Source organism: Pleurodeles waltl, chromosome 4_1 (genome assembly GCF_031143425.1).
Source record: "Pleurodeles waltl isolate 20211129_DDA chromosome 4_1, aPleWal1.hap1.20221129, whole genome shotgun sequence".
Lineage (NCBI taxonomy): Eukaryota > Metazoa > Chordata > Amphibia > Caudata > Salamandridae > Pleurodeles > Pleurodeles waltl.
This window is the reverse complement of record NC_090442.1, coordinates 886484873-886507146: the sequence shown is the minus strand read 5'-3', so window position 1 is coordinate 886507146 and position 22274 is coordinate 886484873. Positions and strand designations below refer to the sequence as shown.

Genomic DNA, 22274 nt, shown 5'->3' with positions numbered 1-22274 from the left:
TCAAGCTGTATTACGAACATTATTTCAAACAACTTCAACTCCTACAGGCTGAACCACTGCTTTTGAAAGATAACTGCTTACTAGTCTATGCACAGCATGTGTATCTGCAGCTACACATGCCATCGAACGGAAAATGTCACTTACCCAGTGTACATCTGTTCGTGGCATTAGTCGCTGCAGATTCACATGTGCCCACCCGCCTCTCTGGGAGCCTGTAGCCATTTAGAAGTTGATCTTGAACATTTGTACATTTGTAAATATATTACTTTAAACTTAATTATGTACATACGTATTCACTCCATTGCATGGGCACTATTACTAGCATACACAACTCCTACCTCACCCTCTGCAGGGAAAACAATCTAAGATGGAGTCGACGCCCATGCGCAATGGAGTCGAAATGGGAGGAGTCCCTCGGTCTCGTGACTCGAAAAAAGACTTCTTCGAAGAAAAACAACTTTTAACACTCCGAGCCCAACACCTGATGGCGGGATGTGCACAGCATGTGAATCTGCAGTGACTAATGCCACGAACAGATGTACACTGAGTAAGTGACATTTTCCATATATATATATATATATATATATATATCACCTTCTTCCTGGAAAGTATTGCACTGATCCATCAAGCAGGAGCCAAAAAATAAAATAAAGGAGATGGTGTTCCAAAACATGGATTTACGCATAGGAAACTTCTCTCCCTTTTACAGAAAAACAGCTGAACAGAATCACACAAAATTAACCAAAAATACTTTTATTCATTAAGTGTGCTTTTTATGAGTTGGTGTGAATTTGTTCACCTTTTTGAGAACTTAGTGTTTAAATAGGGGCTTAGGATGGTAATATAGGGGTTATATGATAGGTGTATCTGGACTGCTGGTGTTCAGATATGTTCTGATCGGCCACTCTAAAGTGTGCTAGTCAATCCTGATTGGCTGCCCCCAACCTGAACTATATAATGTGGCTGCCATTATAGGACTCGGGGATATGGTACCCGTCTCCTGAAAATAAATGTAAAAATATTTATGAGGACAAGGTGAGCACACCATGACCCCCAGGGGCATGTGGGGTGGTCCCAAGGCAACACCCCCATCTTCTTTACTGGCTTGCCACAACTTGGACAACATTTTGTGGCAGCTTTTACAGGACACAAATCGTGGGCCCCATTTAAATGCATTGTAGTGAAATCTTGTTTTTGAGGGGTCACAAAAAGGAACGCATGAAGGGTGATAACAGATTTTAGTCACAATATAAATCATTTGTTGATGAGTAGAACACCATTTTAGGAATTCAGATGAGTTCTTAGCCTTACTGCAGCCAGTTACATACCACCTCCAGATGATGGCCAGGCTCCTGATCTCCTTGGGTATTTACGTCGATGAGTCTTAGTTCCAATTGAGGCCTGTTTCAATTGTCGTCACAGGAGCTAATCCAGACACAGTAGCGTTTTATACTAGAACAAGTCCTGGCTATTCAAGCTATGATCCCAATGTTTTGGGTTCAGTCTTGAGTTTCAGTGAGAATAGGTCTGAGGCTTCTTGGTCTCCTGGCCGTGTGCATCGTCCTCATCCTTAATGCCAATTGGCACATTCCAGACCTACAGAGAAACCTCACCCCAGTGGGTCCAGCATCAGGGATGCATCTCAGACTCCATTCAGTTCACGAGGGAGACAACACTGGGTCTGCTGTTGTGGTTGACTGATGTCAACCTGATTTGAGGTGGGACATTTTACTGCCCCAGCCAGATCTCACAGTAGGGAAAGAGGCACCACTGCTAGATTTGGGTGGGGCTGGGTAGCCACCTTGGAGATGTGGAGATTAGAGGGCTATGGTCTCTGGCAAAGAGCCAACTCCATTTTAATCTCCCAGAGGTGTGGGCAATCCTTTTGGCTGGAAAAGCCTTCCTGGCATCCATCAAATCTAATAGAGGCTGCTGCAAGTCTGCATTGACAACATGACCACTGTTAGACTTTTCATCCTTGGCGTGGTCTCCCTTAACTTTTTGCCTCTGTTCCCCAGGTTGTTGATGTGTGCTGGACTCTTATTTTATTGTGTTTGTTACTCTGGGCACTTTACCACTGCTAACCAGTGCTAAAGTGCAAGTGCTCCTGTTTAAAATATGTACGTAATTGGTTCTCCATGATTGGCATATTTGTTTTACTGTTAAGTCCCTAGTAAAGTGCACTAGAGGTGCCCAGGGCCTGTAAATCAAATGCTACTAGTGGGCCTGCAGCATTGGTTGTGCCACCCACATAAGTAGCTCTGTAATCATGTCTCAGACCTGCCACTGCAGTGTCTGTGTGTGTATTTTTACACTGTAAATTCGACTTGGCAAGTGTACCCACTTGCCAGGCCTAAACCTTCCCTTTTCTTACATGTAAGGCACCCCTAAGGTAGGCCCTAGGTAGCCCCAAGGGCAGGGTGCAGTGTATGGATAAGGTAGGACATATAGTAATGTGGTTTAGATGTCCTGACAGTGAAATACTGCTAAATTCGTTTTTCACTGTTGCAAGGACTGTCTCTCTCATAGGATAATATGGGGGCTACCTTTAAATATGATTAAAGCGTAGATTCCCCTAGAGAGTAGATGGACATGTGGAGTTTGGGGTCCCTGAGCTCACAATTTAAAAATGCATCTTTTAGTAAAGTTGATTTTAAGATTGTGCGTTTGAAAATGCCACTTTTAGAAAGTGAGCATTTTCTTGCTTAAACCATTCTGTGACTCTGCCTTGTTTGTGGATTCCCTGTCTGGGTCAGTTGACAGTTGGGTTGTTTTTCACCTCACACCAGACAGTGACACAAAGGGAGCTGGGGTGTAACCTGCATTTCCTGATTAGCCATCTCTGCTAGGAGGGAGGGGTGGAGTGGTCACTCTCATCTGAAAGGACTGTGCCTGCCTCTAACAATGCCGGCTCCAGCCCCCTGGTGTGTGTCTGAGGCCTTGCCTGGGCAAGGCAGGATTTCACAAGTAGGTGTGAGTCCCCTTTGAAGAAAGGTGACTTCAAAGACTAAAATGGGTATAAGAAGGGCACCCAAATCTACAGACTTTAGAAACACTTCTGGAATCAAGAGGAACCTCTGCCTGGAGAAGAGCTGTTAGCTGAGGAGGAAGTGCTGCCCTGCCTGTGACTGTGCTTTGTGGAGCTTTCCTGCAGTGCTGCTTCTGCCAGAGTAAGAGGGCAAAGACTGGACTTTGTGTGCCTTCCATCTTGAGAAGAAATCTCCAAGGGCTTGATCTAGAGCTTGCCTCCTGTTGTTTGAAGTCTCAGGGACAGCAAAGACTTCTCTCTGCCAGCACCTGGAGCCTCTGGAGAGACTCCTACTCTGCCCTGTGGTGCCCATCCAGTTCCTGGGACCCTGAAAGGAGAAGCTGGCAGCCTAAAGACAAGAAAATCCACGCACAGAGCGCTGTGCGGGGAAAAGATCGACGCGAATCCGATCGGCGGCTGAAAAACGACGCGCCGCCAGCTCCGCGGCTGAGAAACGACGCTCGCAGGAAACGCGACCGAAGAATCGACGCACGGAGCAGGAGAAACGACGCGCAGCATCGCTGACGGAGGCTGGGAGATCGCAACCTGCGCGGCTGGATCGTCAACTCATCGTGCGGCTGGATTTTTGACTCGAGTGCCGCCGTGCGGAGTTATTTTCGACGCACGCCCGCCCGTGCGGGGTTATTTTTGACGCACACCAGGTACATTTTCACTCTAGCAGCGCTAGTGTGTTTTTAAAACTACTTAAAGACTCTTTTTGATTTTTAATTAATAACTTGACTTGTGTATGGTGGATTTTTGTCGTTTTGGTCTTGTTTTGTTTAGATAAATATTTCCTATTTTTCTAAACCTGTGTTGTGTCATTTTGTAGTGTTTTCATTGAGTTACTGTGTGTGTTGGTACAAATACTTTACGCCTAGCACTCTGAGGTTAAGCCTACTGCTCTGCAAAGCTACCAAGGGGGTAAGCAGGGGTTAGCTGAGGGTGATTATCTTTTACCCTGACTAGTGTGAGGGTCTTTGCTTGAACAGGGGGTAACCTGACTGTCAACCAAGGACCCCATTTCTAACAACCACCATGTAGTACTTCAACCAGCGAGACAGAGTGGAGTCCCAAATCATGTGTCAAGAGGCGCTACACCTCTGGCACTGTCTGGACCTTCAGAACACCTTCCTGATTACCAACCACCTGGCAGGGTCTTTAAATGCCAAAGTGGCCGAAATGATCAGCCATTGTCTGGTGGACCGCTAATGGCATCTTCGTCCTGAGGTGGCAAAGGACGTCTTCGGCAATGTGGTTCACCTTGGCTACATCTATTCACCACTGCTGAAAATGCGCAATGTCTGCCATTGTGCATTCTGGAGTTTTCTTTAAGCACTTGTTCAGAAATAGATTCGAATTGGAATGGTAGGAAGGGCTCTTGTAGGCATTTCAACAGCTTCTTCTCCTGCCTCGGATTCTGAGGGGGTTCAAGGCAGACAGGGCCCAAGTCATTCTTATCACTCCAAACTGGGCTAGAAGAATGTGATACTCAATGCTTCTAAGCCTAACCATTTGTCCTCTGATCAGATTTCCACTTCGGGGGCCTTATATCTCCAGTTAGAGGGGAAGGGCCTTTATCCAAGTCTCCACAACCTACAACTCCTTGCATGGAGAATGAGTGGCGCCATCTAAATATTTTTGTATTGCTGACTGAGGTGGATGATTATATCCTTGCAGCCAGATGCCCTTCCATACAATTTCATATACAGTGGTACTGCAACAAATTTGGTGCATGGTGTGGAGCCTGAAACACCCCCTTAGAAGCCAAACTCTTTAATATTGGTTTGTTAGCTCAGTGAGGCCCTCCAGTGGGTACAGTGAAAGATTATCTGATGACATTTTCGACCTTTATGTGTTTACCTGAGCAACCTCTTTGTCTAAGTCACCTGTTGTGTTGCGTTTTATAAGCAGTTTAACTTTTATGTCTGCCTCCTCCAAAACCATTTTATTATCCTCCAGTGATATATCCTTTGAGCCTAGGTACGGATGTTTCTTAAAACTGTCTTCCTCATCATGATAATGTCAATCCACTGCATGGTTAATTGAAGATGCTTTTGGTGCAATTTCACTACACCACCATCTTTACTGACAAATTAGTACTGAGGATCAAGGTGGCGTTCTCACCAAGGCTTGTGCTTCCCTTTAGTATTGGCCATCATTCTGCCAGCCTATTTTCGTCACATCTTACCCATCGGTAGGTGAAGAGAGATTCCATCACCTTGACCCAAGAAAAGTGCTTAGTTTTTACATCAGCCGCACAAAGGACCATTGTGTGGATGATCAGCTCTTTGTGGGGTTTTCTGGGACAAAGAAACGCATGGCTAAGGTGAATAGTCCTCTGCCTCAAAATCTGCTATGCAGTGGCCAAGAAGCCACCTGAAGGCATCTGAGCTCATTCCACCAGGGCCAAGACCACTACCATGGCTTTGTCAGGAGGGATACCTTTTTTGGACATCTGCCAAACAGTACTGGTGCATACTTTAACGAAATACTGCTGCCTCAACAGTTTGTCGGGCTGAAAGGTGACTTTGCCCGTTCTCTTCTGCAGGCCTTTTTTGGGTCTGAGTTCACTCCCTATACACTGCACCTTTGAGAGGTAGTGACGTGGTAGCTATATGAAAGGTGAGGAACCTGTGATTGGAAGTATCGTTCCGAAGAAGTAGTTACTTACCTTTGGTAATGCTTTTTGTTATGGATACTCCACCTCACTGCACATTCAAGACTGCCCTCCCAGGTATGTATTCTGTGGAGTGGTCTCCTTAGCATCTAGAAAGCTCCCATGTTAGAAGACCAGCACAATATTTCAAAAATGTGTCCTACATTCGACGTCTGAGGGCAAGGAAGGAGAAGGTTTCAAGAAACTGACAGCGTACTGGGATGATGCTTATATGCGGTTCCACTCCATCACTTCTGGGGCACTATAGATGACACTGTGGAGTCACATAGAGCCACCTACTGGCATATTCGAGCACTACTGAAAAATCCTGATGTAGTCTAGCATCAGGGGAAAATCTAAAGGCAGATAATCTGCAGTTAGATATAGTATCCACTAGAGGGATCGAAAGTAAGTAACTTGTTTATTTGTTTTCTTCTACTCTCTCTTAAAAAGATACAGCTTTTACTCTGCATGCACCATTGGAGAACAGTGACCCAGGTCTTTGTTATTACTCATTTGGATTTTGGCAAAGCTGTACTGATTGGTGCACTGTTAAATGCACTCGTCCCACTTAAACTATTTTACACTTGCCCAGGAAAAGGGAAATTCATTGAGTTTCAATTTTAAGTCAAAACCTAATTCAAAACCTATTCTGGCATATCAAACAACACATCGTAGCAACCCACCTCTTTTGTCAAAGCACTCTCAATTTCAAGAGGCTTGCGGAGGCTCAAACCATAAAATTATTAAAGAGCAGCTCTAACTACCTGCTAGACGCTCTTCCCCCTGCACATCTTCAAGCCTGGAAGGCAATAATAGTCACTTATTCCAAATATTATGAATAGAACATGTTTTGCTACTTTTCATTTTCAAATCTAGCCTATTACAAGGCGTCACATACGCTTCTAACTATCGCGTTTCCATATTTTAGCTTTGTATATTATGTTCTGGTTCACTGTAAAACAGCCTAACCTCCTTGGGGTCAAGCATGAATATCAAGAGCTTTTCAGTAACCTACATCAGTACTACTTACTCGTCCATGCTTGTTTGCTTCGTGTCATTTACGGTGGAATGTGGATTTCTTGGGGTTAAAATGGTGGAACACTGTCCCCAGTCCCTTAATCAGAATCCTTCGTCCTAAATGCTGTTGTTTTCTAAACACCCGAGTGTTTTCTGATTATAATGTGTGCTTTCTCCTTCACACAGCAAAGGTGCGGCCCAGGCACATTGTTAACAAGTGTCACGATGTCCAGGTGCACTACCTAACACGTTTTTATTTCTATAGTCCGCAGTACAGAATCCTGGGCCAGATTCCAAGTACAGACATCTATTGTGCTACAAACGATTATGAAGAGGTAAGCATCGAGCGCGGATAATTTCAGGTTGTTGACCGTCAGTGTCGGTGCATGCACACTAGAATCAGTGCTTAATTTGTGCTTGTTGTTTCCGGTGCTGAGCCCCGGCACTTATTTTTGAGGGCCGGGGCTTATTCTTTTGCCTCAACCATTTGCTGCGAGCAAAGAAACCTATGGGAAAGACGGAGGAAGTGAAAAATGAAAAAAGCGTCACAAAGGGAGAAAGTAGAAAGCTTCTAGAGTGAGCTGAAGAGGCAGGGAGTGGCTTTATATGGATTGAAGAGGCCCGAGATGGCTTCAGGATTACGCCGCCTCAGTATTCCGTGTTCCCGCATTTAATTGCACCAGCCACATGATTAGGAGGAGGACTTTGGGAACCTGCACGTGTTTATTTACAAATTAAGCACTGACTAGAATTATTTAGCTTATTAAATGTCATATGGGATAGTAGAATTTAAAGCTTAACTAGTGGCCTACACTATCTCATACATTAGAAGTCTTTTTTATTTTTATTCTTTTGTGTTGCGTGGTCCAGCTGCATGAATATAATGTTGATTAGTGAAGAGATGTGCATGTTTTTCAGCCACATTAAAGCTTTTGCTCTTGAGCAGCTTGCCTTCTCCATCACACATGACACATGAATACCATAGTAGTAATCACATCGCCATGAAAGGAAGCAAAGGGCCAGCCGTTCTTCTAAACTCAGTTGAGCCGTAAGGGTGGCTTTGAACCACCAAGGGCGCCAGAGGTGTTCGAGACATTTATTAAGGATTTTAACCCAGGGTTGTTAGAAGCAGAGACATCTGCATGTTTTTGCATCCTGCCAGCTCTGCTCCATATTGTTAGTCAAGTCGTTCACCATTTCTGGGTACCACGAACATTGCCCTTATCACTCAGAAGGACTCCTCTTGTACTTTTCTGTAGAATATAAAGCCTGACTTTTATCCCAATTTACAATTATATAATGGCTGTACATTTAAGATAGGTTGCTTCATCTTTAATATGAAACGAATTATGCTATACATTCACTCTCTTGTAAGATCTATGAATGGAGATCGTGAACAGTCGTTTTAAAAGCCAAATCGATTACAAGTTTCCTTTAATTGAGAATAGAAATAATGAACTGTTTGCAATTCTAATGCTTCTGTAGATCAAGGAATATCCGGGAATAAAAATCTTCCAAGCAAACACCTCGCTCTATTTTGCGAACAGTGAAATGTATGTGAGCGCCCTGAGGAAAAAGGTGAGCTGGATTTAGGCATTCAAGTTAATAGAAACATTGACTTGCTTTTTTAACTGTTTTACTAGTCTGCAATTTTGAACTTGGTAATAATTGCTTTCTAAACAGTGTGCACTGGTTACGTACCCAATAATAATTATGTTCACAAATTGTTTGCTCAATGTATTTGTCAGTGGGAAGAATGTGAATGTCACCTGATAATGTATGTGCCAGGTCCACTGGAGCAGGAGCTTGCTTTACACAACAGGTACTGGAATTCCTTCTTTCATCACCTTTCCCACGCTTTGGTAAAGCAAGCCTCAAGTAAAGTTTTCAATCAGTAAATCCAAGGTACTGTTTCTAAATGGAGTTCTCCCATCTGATTGAAATTCAGCCAGCAACCGTCCAGCAGGTAGAGGCTCCTGATCCATGTTCTTACACAGGAGTGATGGACATCTTTGCTCTTCTTTTGGGACATCATACTTACCTTGAGAAACACATGCATCCCTACAGGAGCTCTGACATAACCAGAACATTTGGCCATTCTGGGCTCGATCAGACAGTGTTGGTGGTAGGACTTTGGAGATGTGTGAAGAGTGTTAGTCTGCTGTGGACAGACGGAATCTGCTGAGACGTGTCTAGAATCTAAGGTATTCCCATAACAAGGGCGGTTGGTGGTCTAGTTAGTTCACTAAAACATTCTAAGAACTAGGTTGTGTTTCCAGTGGAGCAAAACACTTTAACATATGGCCGAAGTCAATAGAACCAGTGGAATAGAAGCCCGAAGAGGAATCGGCTTGGAGTTTTGATTTTGCGTTTATGGGACTTCTTGCCACTTGCGGGATTAACAAAAAGGCTAGGAGGACCCACAATCATCCATCTGACAGGGCACAACCTCTTTGGAGAGACGCACAATTTGCCCATTTGGTACTTTCTCTCATTTCACTGCAAAATGACTTTTCAGTTTATTTGTAAACCTTTGGAACACCGACCTGTTACAGGCTTCAGCTTGGTACTGTTTGACATATTTTTGCTCCAAAAATATTTCATACTGCAAAGGTATACTTCCCTGCTTTATTCAGTATTTACGTGTATTGTTTTGACTTAGGGCCATACATTATTATATATATACAAATAATAAAACTGTTAACCAAAAAATTATAAATACATTACCTAAAACATTAACAAGTTACAAAAATGTAGACTAAAAATTATTCATAGAAAGGAAGCTTTTCGCAAAAGTAAGATTTACAATGTTCCCTGTGTTGCCAGCCATGTCACCGAAGATAAATAGATGGGAAGTCATTCCTCTCACAAAAAGCCAGGACTTCCCTGTAGTTTTGCCCTACAAAAAGCAGGCATGCTGTTCCTATGTTGACCAGTGATTTCCTGCGTAGGGCGTAAAATGGGTAACAGTTTCCGTTCATCCGACCTTGCAGTCACAAAGGCCTTCACATTGATTCTGGCATACCACCTATACTAAGAGTAAAAACATAGCAGCCCAAGCTTAAATTATATCTACTGTGTGCGGAAGATATCTTGTTAAGTAAAATCAAGATAGGTTTAAAAACCTGCTATTGCCTTGTTTACAAGGTATCCAGATAGGAAGGATCCATCCTTAACACAACCCAGCTGCCACTCGTTTTAATTGCAGTTTCAAACCTTAACTATCGTCAGTGTTGATAAATTTATTAATGTGGGATTTTCCCATAAATCTCCGCTCCTGATCCACTTTAATGTAGATGCCACACCCTACCTACCCAACGGCACTTTCTTGAGTTCTCCATATCCATGACATAAATATTTCTAGTACCAATCGACACATGGATTTATATGCCAAGATAATTGAACTGAAACATCACTTCTAGCCAGGGTGCAATTATTAGAAAAGGTGCTTATCAACTGGCTTTTGGGATTCGTGATCATGTTTTGTGTTTCAGCAGATTTAATAGTTACTTCCAGTACTAGCCACAAGATTTGAATCCCTTCCGTGAACAATGCAATATTTTGGTTAAAGATAATAACAGCACATCATCAGCAAATGAAAGTATTTCTTTCTGATGGATACTTCTAACCAGATTCCTCACCCTTTGAATTTTCGCTATGCTCCAAACTAGATCCGGAGCTTTTCAAAGCATCTGCTCCAGCATGCCAGTAGGTGGCACCATTAGCACCAACCCTGTGCGCTGATGTTGGTCCCTTTCTTTCTGCACCCTTCAGTGCGGAACCAGAGCTCCACTCCCAACTTTTCTACTGTGTATACTACCTGAAGATCCTGTTTTCTAGATAATGTGCTAGCAAGATATCTTCCCCGAAGACCAAATGCTTCAAATCATGCCATGACTGCAGAAAGCTGCTCTCTGTCATGCATTCACACGATGTCTGCCTGCGGTGTCTAGGCATTACTCCAAGACCCTGTCTCTTGAAGAACATTAAGGAGAGGGAGGCAAAGCTGTAAGTTGCTGAACACGAGAAATGGGGCAGGTTGCACTCACAGCAGCAGACCGGCTATCACTTCCACTTCAGGTCCCTGTACTGCCTCCAATTGCTACCCCCAGGTAAGTCAAAGACTAAGTCAAGGGACAAGTCTTGCCACAATCCAAGAGGGGTCTTCTCAGTCATGTCACTCCTGCTCTGGGGAAACGTGTAGTCAGCATTCCAAGGTTCTGATTCCTCTTTCATCCTCCCTATCCAAACCCACCCAAAGCTGTTCCAGGCACATTCTAGTACCATGGACTGTTGTTAACCGCACCCTAAGGAGACGCCATGTTGCAGCAATGTGACAGACTGGCCACACTGCACCTTTGTCCTGTTCTATGCCAGGGCCGGGCCACACCTCCAGTCCTATGCCAGTAGCCTTGTTGATTCTGATTGCTTCAGTGCCAGCCCCAACTCCAGTGGTGCCTGTCCAGGATCCAACCCTGATGCCTATCTCTGATCCAGAGCCAGGTTTATGTCTTGTTATGAGATTACCTAGGCGTAGCTTCCAACTTTGAATGAACCCCAGCCTCTTTCCTGACGCCAGTGCTATTGTATATTTGAGGTCTTGCTCGAATCGGATTCTGATGCCTTTCAAGGACATCAAGATGTTCCACGTGATGAGGATGTGGAGAATTTATCCCACACACTGTTACACAGATGCTGGTCTCTGCTTAGACCTACAAAATGCCAGTTGCCTTCCATGAGACCGAACAGGACTTCCCATCACTAAGGAGAGAGTCCCCCCTTCACCATAGTAGTCTGTAGATTAGCCAAGGTTTTGGATCTCCAGTTGCCTATCACCCAGGACAAGGCAAATCTACAGCCCAAAATCTTGTAGCCTGGGCCTGCTACTTCAGAGCATTTGCTGCCTTTTAACAGGGATTTGAGGGAAATGTTTGATGGCAGCCTGCTCTAAACTGTCTTTGGCTGCCCCTGTAAGTTATACAATGGTGTCATACACCTACCCCATGGGTCCTAGACTTCATGACCCAGCAGATGACTCCCAAGAGCTTGGGGGTTCAGGCTTCCACCAGCAGTGTAAATCCCAACACATTCCCTACTGCACCCCCAGGACAGAGAGTTGTGGTGCATTGCTCTGTTTGTCAAAAGTCTGTTCCTTTGCTAGTTTGAGACTGAGGTCCCTGAATGCAGTCTGCCTTCTCAAAGCTACACACATGCCTAGGAGGATACTATCAGTGAGATCTTACCATCCACCACTGATTAATTCAGGAACACCTTTGCTTAGACAATCTAAGATGGAGAGGACACTGCTAAATATGTTTTGATTGCTGACCTGGACACACAGACTGAGATAGTCAAGTCATGGGCACCAGTCTTGTGATCAGGCATCATCCCTTGATGTGTCCCATGAATGTTCACAGTGACATACATGCATCCCTTATGGATTTGCTATTTGAATGTTCCAAGATTTTTGGTGACTTTAGGATAGCCATGCTATAACCTGCTCTTAGGTTTGCTCTCTCTGGCTTGACATTTCCATCCATAATACTGGAAATTTAGAGAATACTTTTGGAGCCTTTCCTATTGCCAGAGGCAGCCCTTGCAACCCATACACAAGCCAGCACAACTATTTTGTGGCTCAAGAGGCATGGTGGCGGCAGAGGCTGTGGGCACCTACATGGACAGCAGTCCCCTTCCTCCTCCACTGCCACAGCTGAGGCCAGTTCAATTTGATTTCTCCTCCCATGCTCACGTGACCAGCAGGATGTAGAACGTTTTTTCCTGCCTGGCTGGAATGATGTCACATCAGACCAGTATGTACTACAGATAATCTAAGTGATCATACCATTCTCTTTTTATCCGCTCCCCCTTGTGTTCTGCCTGTTTCTGTTTAGACTTCAGCAGATCATGCATCTATTCTAGCACAAGAAGTTCAGTCTCTGCCTGCCAATGGGACCACAAGAGAGGCAGAAAGGCTAGGAGCGGTACTCCCAATTTTTTCTTTCGTGCCAAAAAAGGATGGAGGATTCAGTTCTTGTAGTTGTGCGCATCTTTGCAGGTCAAGCATATTCTTCTACTGTTAATTATGATGGATACGTCTAACTGCTGTTTCCTTACCTGTGAATAGTCGCCAGGCATCAGACTGAATCCTGAAACTATAAAGCAGTACTCCTTATCAATAGTAGGTGGCATTGTGCAGCTCTGCACCAGTGTTCCGCTCCAAAAGTGAAAAAAAGCCGCATATAGGCACCACCCATGTGCACTGATGTTACTTTGTTTCCTTGCCTTGAGATATGGCTCTAGGGTTTATTCTTAGACTTTACAACCTATTTAGTATCAAAACTTTACCAGCGTACAAGGTAAGTTGTCACCTCCCTTAAAACAACAGGGTTCAAACCATGTGAGGACTGTCGGAAATAAATGTCTGTGATGGACCGTCATGAAGTGTGTTATTGGTGCATGAGGTCAGAGCACAAATCTATGGCCTGTGATGACTATGCTCAAATTAATTTGAAGGCCATTTGGGACCATGGGGCCAAACTTTAAGTCGCCAAGCATAAGAAGGCTACATGTTGGGACTGGTTAAAGTAAAACAGAAGTGTCCATTCCCATGGCAGATCTTCACAATGATCAAAGTCTTCTTCTGAGTCCAAGAAAAAGAATAAGTAATCGAAGCAGGAATCAGCCCCCTTCCGACGACTCTTGAACTCTAGAAAGAGCTCAAGGGAGTCATGGCATCAGTGTGCCTCCTGGTCTTGCTCTCTATCTCCACTGGAACCATCTTGGTGTGTAGTCCTGGAAGACCAGGAGTTCCCTGGCCTGTTCGTAATACTGCAGCAACTAGATGCCTTTTGAGAGGCACTGCTGCATATTTTTGGTACTTTACAGCTTCCTTCTAGCATGTCTTTGGCCCAGAAGATCTGTATGGGTCTCCAGTCAGATTTCTACCAGTGGGTTTGCCCTCGTCACCGTCTATGTCCCTTGAATCTATAGCTGGTTCAGTACCAGCTCCAGTACTGACTTTGGTTCAAGGCCATTCCCTTCGCCAGTTCCATTTACATCAATGCTGCTACCTGTGCCAGAGGAGGATCATCAGCCCATTGTGCTATTTGATTCCAAACAGAATCTACCACAACAGAAACCATGCCTTGCTCCAACAGTATGTAGGCAATCCTGCAGATTCTGACATTTTGCTCTTACCACATAGTAGGGCCTAAACTTTACACTTACACAATGTTTCCTACACTGACTTGAAAAGTATGACCATCTGTCTGTCTTGCTGCAGGAAGTGCAGGCCTTTTTGACCAAAGGGACTATAGCACGAGTTCTGGTCATGGAAATAGGAATTGGATGCTACTCATGCTACCTAATGCAGAGGAAGGACAAACATCTTCTTCCTAGGTTAGATCTCTGCCTTCCTGCCGTAGACAAATTCAAGATGCTACGCTAGCCCAGGTTCTGTCTGCCCTGGACCACAGGGACTAGATGGTGGCTTTGGACCAACAGGAAGCTTAATTCTATATCCTGATCCTCAGGCCCACAGGCATTAACTTTGGGTCACAGTGGACAGGAGTATTTTCAGTTCACAGAGTTCCCTTTTGGCCATACTAATGCCCCTCCTAATGCCATACTAATTCCCCTCCATTGTTCATGAAAGTGACAGGTGCCACAGTACACCTTCAGAGGTTGGGGATAACTCTCTTCTCCTACATAAGATGACTAGCTGCTGAAGGTGAGCTCACCCCAGGCAGTCATCAGACACCTACCGATGATGGTAAACCCCTTAACATCATCTGGGTTCACTATCAACATGCGAAAGTCACACCCAACTCATTTGGAGATTCTCTTGTTCATAGGAGCTTTTCTTTTTACTGTATGGTTCTGGGCCTTTCCTCCAGAGAGGAGAGTCCAAGGCATTTGCGCTATGATCCTAATGTTTCACCTTCTGTGCTGAACGTCAATACAGATGACTCTGAGGCTGCTGGGATTGTTGCCTATCTTCAAGCTGCTGGCCAACAATGCCAGGTAGTACATGCAGGTTCTACATTGGGACCCCAGATCCGAGTGGGCACAACATCAACATAATTGGTCAGATTATATCTAGATTTTGGAGAAGACTGCAAAAGACCTGCAGTGATCACTAGTGTAACGAGATTGGGTGAGTGATATACCACCCTAATACCACACCCACAGCTGACAGTGGTCAGGAATGCATCACTACAGGGTTGGGAAGGCCATTTAAGATAGATGGAGATCAGAAGCTTTTGGTTTCTGGTGGAGACTTAACTCCACCTTAATTTTCTGGAATTGAGGCAATTCACTTGACATTGAGGGTGTTCCTCCCCACATCACCATTTGGTTCTGCAACAAGCAGGGCAGGCTGGGGTCTTGAACTCTGTGCCTGGAGGCTCTGTGCTTCTGGGCCAATAGGGAATTTCTTTGATAATAAACCACCTGATGGGATCTCTAAATGCCAGAACAGACAAAAACATCCCTGACTCTTAGCCACTGAATAGAAATTGCACCCAAAGGTGGCACAGGGTGTCTTCGCCACTGGTAGGAACCCTGACCCTGTATTTTTCCTGCCGCCGAGGGTGCACAACGTCCACACTTTTGCTCATTGCAGATACAAAGGCAGCTCTTTCTCATAGACACTTTCCATCTAGAATGGAGTTCAGGACTCCTGTATGCTTTCTCGCCACTGCCTCTCGTGCCCCGAGTTCTGAAGAAAATCAGGAACGACCGGGGCAAAGTCATCCTAGTGGCGTTGGACTGGGCCAGGAGAGTGTGGTACCTAGAGCTCCTGGGCATGAGCGTCTGTCCTCCAATCAGGCTGCTGCTTCTGTATGATTTTCTGTCATAGCAGCAGAGCAAGATCCCGCATCGCGGCCTGCACAGTTTGCATCTTTGTGCCAGGAGATTGAGTGGTGGTAGTTAACCCTCTTTTAGCCTTCCTCCTGAGACTGTTGATGTCATTTTGGCAGTGTGGCATCCCTCCACCAAATTGGTGCACGCCGGTCATAAGGATAAATTTGTGGCTTGGTGCAACATCTGAAAAATTGACCAAGCAATTGAAAAAAATTGACAAGCAAAGTTTTCTGAAGTTTTGTTGTTTGTTTTGTCCCAGGCCAAGCAAGGACTTGGTTAGCTCTTTAGGCTTTGTTTTACGTTGCCAGATCAGCCTCCATTATTTAAATCAGCTGTTGGAATATGGTTTTTGAAAGGTTCGAAACATTCATGTCCTTCAACACCCTTTATCATGCCACAATGGAACCTGAACTTAGTTCTCACTTTTTTGATGTGCACTCCTTTTGCGCTGCTGCACAGTGCCTATTAAGACTTATGACACTGAAAACATTCTTTCTCAATGTCATAACATCAGCTAGGCATGTCAATGAGCTGGAGGCTCTTTCTTTTAACCCACCTTACACAACATTCTTTCCAGACAAGTTGATGTTGAGGACCCAAGCTATCTTTCCACCAAAAACGGTCACTCTTTCATGTCAGGTAGGATTTCGCCTTTCTGGCATTCTTTGCCCCACCTCATCCCTCCAATCTGTTTTTCTCTGCATAAATATCTGCTACCACTGCACCAGCATGTGGAGTTGCTATCCTGGAAATTTGTCAACCAGCCACATGAGTGTTGGCACAGCAGGTCCAGCAAAAGAGACAAGACTTTTTTGGTCTGAGTCAGTAGGCACACCTATCACCTGGGGAGGTACTACTATGCTATTGTTGGAAACGGCCTCTCTGCAGGGTCACCCCCAAACTTTTTACCTTCCTCCTCTTCTTTTTCTGACCTCATTTTTGCTGGCTTTAGGACTCTGGAAACTTTACCAAGCTAACCATGTGCTCTCTCACTAAAAACATGGTAACACTGGCTCATACCCAATTGGCATATTTAATTTACTTGTAAGTCACTAGTAAAGTGCACTACAAGTGCCTTGGGCCTGTAAATTGAATGCTAATAGTTGGCCTGCAGCACTGATTGTGCCACCCACATAAGTAGCCCCCTAACCATGTCTCAGGCCTGCCATTGCAAGACCTGCGTGTGTGCAGTTTCACTGTCACTTGGCATTTAAAAGTACTTACCAAGCCTTAAACTCCCCTTTTTCTACATATAAGTCACCACTTAAGTAGACCCTATGTAACCCATAGGGAAGGGTGCTATGTAGGTAAAAGGCAGGACATGTACATGTGTGTTTTATATGTCCTGGTAGTGGAAAACACCTACATTTGTTTTCCACTACTGTGAGGCCTGCTCCTTTCACAGACTAGCATTAGGACTGCCCTCATATACTGTTTGAGTGGTAGATTCTGGTCAGAAAGGGGTAACCAGGTCATATTTAGTATGTCCAGAATAGTAATAGAAAATCCCGCTTATTGGTGAGGTTGGATTTTATATTACTATTTTAGAAATGCCACTTGTAGAAAGTGAGCATTTCTCTGCACTTAAACTATCTGTGCCTTGCAGCCTGTCTCCAATCAACATCTGGGCTGGGCTGGTTGACCGCTTCCTTGTGCATTTCATCGGGACAACCACAAATACAGGACACTCAGTCACACCTGCACTCATCTGCATACTGAATGGGGCTTCCTGGCTGGGAGGGTGGAGGGCCTGACACTTACATTTCAAAGGCTACTGGTCTGCCCTTACACAATGGACTGCCAAACCCCCTACTAGGACTCTGGCAGACCGACCTGTACTGAAAGGGGAACTTGTGCACTTAAAAATCACTCTTTGAAGTTTCCACCCCTCCAAAGGCATTTTTGGGTATATAAACTGGTTCCCTGACCCCACGAACTCAGGCACTTCTGGACCAGCAACCTGTCAAAAGGAACTTCCTGGCTGCCCAAAGGACTCATCTGGACTGCTTTGCTGAGAAGGACTGCTGCCCTGCTGTTGCCATGCTGCCCAAAGGACTTTGCTGGGAAGTGCTCTCAAGGGCTTGGATTGAGTTTGTCTCCTGTTTTCTGAAGCTGGAGCTCAAGTCAAGGCAGTCTGAGTCTAGCAGTGATGGTGGCAGCATACATACAGGACCTGCTGGAGACAAAAAGGTTTGTACACCCAAAGATGTGGTGCCAAAAAGACTTCATCTCTTCAGGAAAATCCTTGTGCACCGAAAATCGACGCACAGCCTGCCTGAAACGACACACAGCCGTCTTGCGACTGAGAAATCACTGCGCAGCCAAACCGGAACGAAGCAGCCCGGCTTCCCCAGTGAAGATTCGACGCAGCGCCTTCATTGCAACAGAAAATTCAATGCGCAACCCTACCGGATCGACGCACAGCCGAACCGGAACAACGCAGTTGATTCCCCAAATAGAAAATCGATGCAGCACCTATCATGCGACAGAAAATTCGATTCATCGCCCTACCGGATCAACACAACCCCTGTGACTTCTTCCAGTGTGCCCAGGATTTCCCCGCATCATCCCTGGGTGTGAAAAAGATCCCCGCATCGCAGTGAGAGACCAAGACTGTGCATCGAAAAACAACGCAAGCCTCTTGCAGTGTGAAAAGAAACAAAGCATAGTCTGTGCACGTTGGAAAATCCGACGCACGCCATATTTTTGCACGCATCTTCTCATCTGCGGTGTCCGTGCCTGTTATTTTTGACGCAAACAGGTACTTTGTGTAATCAAGAGACAACTGTTGATTTCTAAGATTTAAGACTCTTTCTAATCTTGGAAAAGTGATATCTCAACTTGTGCTCATTGAATCTTTATTGTTTTGACCTAATTTTAGCCTGATAAATATCCTATATTTTTCTAAACCTGTGTGGTGTATTTTTGTGGTGATTTCACTGTTACTGTATGATTTGTTGCACAAATGCTTGACACATTGCCTTCTAAGTTAAGCCTAACTGCTCAGTGCCAAGCTACCAGACGGTGGGCACAGGATAATTTGGATTGTGTGCGACTTACCCTGACTAGGATTGTGGTCCCTACTTGGATAAGGGTGTATACCTCTGCCAGCTAGAGACCCCATTTCTAACGGCTATCTATTCACAAAGTGAGGAATCTGCGTTAGAAATTTCTATCAGGGGAACCCCCAATAACACTCTTTGTGGTGGCTACTCTAACCACGGATTCCTAACCAACCTTCAGACTTCCCTGTTCTATGAACCGGATTCTTTTTTCCATCTAGAAAGATCCCAATTTAGAAATCTGCACACTGGTCTTGCCAATTTGTCAGTAGGTTATGTTTGTGAGGGCATGGCTAGCCTAAGGAAGCAACTGACATCAGTGTTCATGGGTGGCGCTTATATATGGCTGTATCTGTCACTTATGGAGTGGAACAATATCGGTGAATAGCTGCATGATGCCACCGCCCACCACGCAGGAGTACTGCTTTAAAGTTTTTGGTTCCAGGGTGACACCTGGTGAATATTCACAAGGTAAGGAATTTGCAGTTAGGTAGAGAATACACCAGAAAGAGCATTACCAAAGGTAAGTAACTTTTTCAACTGCTTGCAGAATGAGGACCCACCACAGTCAACTGTTTTGCTTCTGTCTGCCCTGGGGTTTTCCATCAGTGAGCTAAATTCCCACATGCAAACTACACAAAGGTTTTTCTAAGGAGCCATACTGGACATGAAAAGCGTTTCCAACACAGCAACGAACACAAGATATTCAGGTTATGATCCCAGTGTTTTGGACTCACTCCCAAGTTCGGGTGCAGACCGTTCTGAGGCTTTTTGGCCTCTTAAATTCTGCTGGTCCCTCAAGGCTGGTGGCACATGCTGGCCCTGTAGTGGAAGATATGCTTGCAGAAGGTTCAACAATGGGGTTGCTTGGAGGGCATGGCATGGGAAGCCACCTTGGCGGCCACATAGGCTAAGAGCTCACAGCTTTCCAATCTGATGGAACAGTACACCATTGTACTGCCCCGCACCACAGGACAGTAGGGAGGTGCCCCGGAACTCAGCTGGACCCTGCCATATCACTTAGCGACTGACCACCACTGCCAGAGACCACATTATTCCCCACTGTGGAGCGGCCTCCTTCGCTGCAGTGGCAGCCGCGCTCCATTGATGACCGCTCATTCTTGCTTGCCCCTGCACAGAAGCAGGGCTGCTGATGGGTTAGAGCACATCCGTCTCGACAGTGCCTGCCTGCCGGGCACCTGGGTAGCTTGCTGCAACACATTTTGATGGACCTCTGCTGTAGGAGCGAGAGAACTGACAGCAGGTACACCATCTACACATTACTGCTGCCTGGATTGGACTCCTTCTGTGGGATCACCTGGACAAAAAAGCAGTAGCAAGATGGGAGGGGTCCTCTCACTGCTGCATTAACCATTGGGGTGCCCTTATTGTCCTACTGACTCTTCTGCCCTTGGATTATGCCCCTCCCAGTACGAAACGACCTGGATACTCATGCTGCCCTCCCCCCTTTAGCCCGCTAGAGGGGGTTACATGGTGGACTATTTGGAGACTTGGTTTCATGACCTGCTAGCCCCTCAGGACTACACCCTGTTCGTTCTTTTCCAATGAGAGGATCCAATGAGTGCAAGCTAGCCCTCTTCCCCCCACCCCCAAATACCCCTCCCTGCAGTGACAAAAATCCTCCATTTTAAAAGACCTGGAAGCTACGTTCACAAAGGCAAGATACTCGGACCCCGCTTTTGAGAGACAATCAACAAATATTAATTTTTCTGGATTACAGTCCGGCAGTGCAGGTGCAGCGAGAATCTTTCCTGGGAGCTAAATGACACCTATGTAAGATGTGGAGCCAGTAAGCCTTCCTTTTCTCAGCTAGGTTTAAGATCATCTTGGATAACAAAACCCATTTCTTTGTTGATCCTTCTGATGCATGGGATTGGGTAGAGGCTTGGAACATCCGGAGCATGCACACTCCCACCAACCTGTACAAAATATATAGTTACCTTCAGCATAGTGGAGTCCAGATAGCCCTACTCCAAAAAGCTCATACTACCCAAGTTGAAGGGACCAAAATCACTGGAGAGGCCAGTTTCTTACCGCTAATTTCTCCTTCTACACTTGGGGCACATTGATCTGAGTGTTGGCGGGGGTCCCCTGAAGATGGTGCTCAAAGATATACATCTGGAAAGATGGTATGTCCTCTTGGTAACCATTTTGGATGCCCCTCGACTACACGTCAATATCTATTCTCCAAATTCAGAACCATCACTTATTTCTTTGTCTGTCCTCTCACTTGAACCCACTTACTATGGCTGATAGGAGGCAACTGCAATTGTGTGTACAATTCTACTCTGAACCGTTCCCACTCTTCCCTTTACAATACCCCAATCAATCAATATTTGTAAAGCGTGACTATTCACTGTGAGGGTCTCAAGGCGCTGGGGGGGAGGGGCCTCATCGGAAGAGCCACGTCTTGAGGTTCTTCCTGAAGATGGTGAGCGTTCACTGTTGCCACCAGCTTGGCATTATGGCTTCATCAATGGTCCCTGGCCGACATCTGGCCGACATCTGGCGCCATCATAACCCAAGAGCCCATCTTTACTCCTACTACTCCCCATTACACGATGTACATGCCTGCCTGGATAGGATAGTCTGCTCTTTGAAGCTGTGCCCCACTATCCTCTCACCAGACGTCCTGGGATGGGAATTATCAGATCAGTCCCCTGACAGTTCCACAGTTCCATTACAGATGTGAACTTGGGGAGACTTCCCTCCCAATTCCTACATGGTGACCGCAACCTTTAGCTCTCGAGGACTCCATGTTTAGGGGAACAGTCTCTGACAGCATCATAGAATATTTGGTCAAAATAAGGGCACTGCTTCCTCACTCTGTCAAGTGGGAGGCCTTTAAGGTGGTGGGTCATGGGCTTCTGTATATAGGTTGTCTCAGAGGGAACAGAAAATACTGCTCCAAGCCTTGGATACCAACAAATGCACACATATAGAGTTAGAATGGCCTGCTGTTGAATTTCCTTCTCTGCATCACTTGCTGCTACAGTTTCGGGAAAATGAGCCCCAACTCTTAGAGTGCTTGCAGTGCCTGCCCTACACTGCCTATAAGGCCCGTGTGACGTCGGAGGGCGACAAATCTGGTCGTCTTCTGGCATGGTTGATCAACCATAAAACTAGACTGCCTCAAATAGTTTTGGTACGTAGAATTTAACAAAAAGGCATCCATGACACCTTCACTACTTACTACTCAGCTCCCTACGGTCTCCTGGAAGAGGCCACTTGCTAAATTGTGTACACTTACCTAGAGAACACACCCTTCCCCATCCCCTCCTCTGAGGACAAAGAGGAGCTAGATTCTCTCATCACAGACCAAGACATCTGGATAGCCATATTTGGGCTAGTGATGGGAAAGGCCCTTGATATGGAAGGCCTGATGTCAGAATTTCATTTTTGTATTAGTCCCCAAGCTAACGAAACTCTGAGACAGTCACAGGGGAGAGATCCCTCCCGACCCCACTTTGACGTGTCTTTGTTCTTTCTGCTGAAACCTGGGAAAGCTTTGTACCACCCAATCGTCATTCTAAATATGCATTACAAAATCCTTAGCAAGATTCTGGCCAGCTTAATCCAACAAGTACTCCCACACGTCATCCATCTGGGTAAAACTGGT

At 45.4% G+C, this 22274-nt stretch overlaps 1 protein-coding gene across 1 annotated transcript in view; it reads left to right on the top strand.

Moving 5' to 3' along the window:
• The window catches only part of SLC26A5 (solute carrier family 26 member 5), a 365888-nt gene that overhangs the window by 316650 nt on the left and 26964 nt on the right, over nt 1-22274 (top strand). Inside the window, exons 14-15 of the mRNA XM_069229639.1 lie at nt 6973-7042; nt 8193-8285. Coding sequence (XP_069085740.1) covers nt 6973-7042; nt 8193-8285 — 163 coding nt within the window. The remainder of the gene's footprint in view (nt 1-6972; nt 7043-8192; nt 8286-22274) is intronic.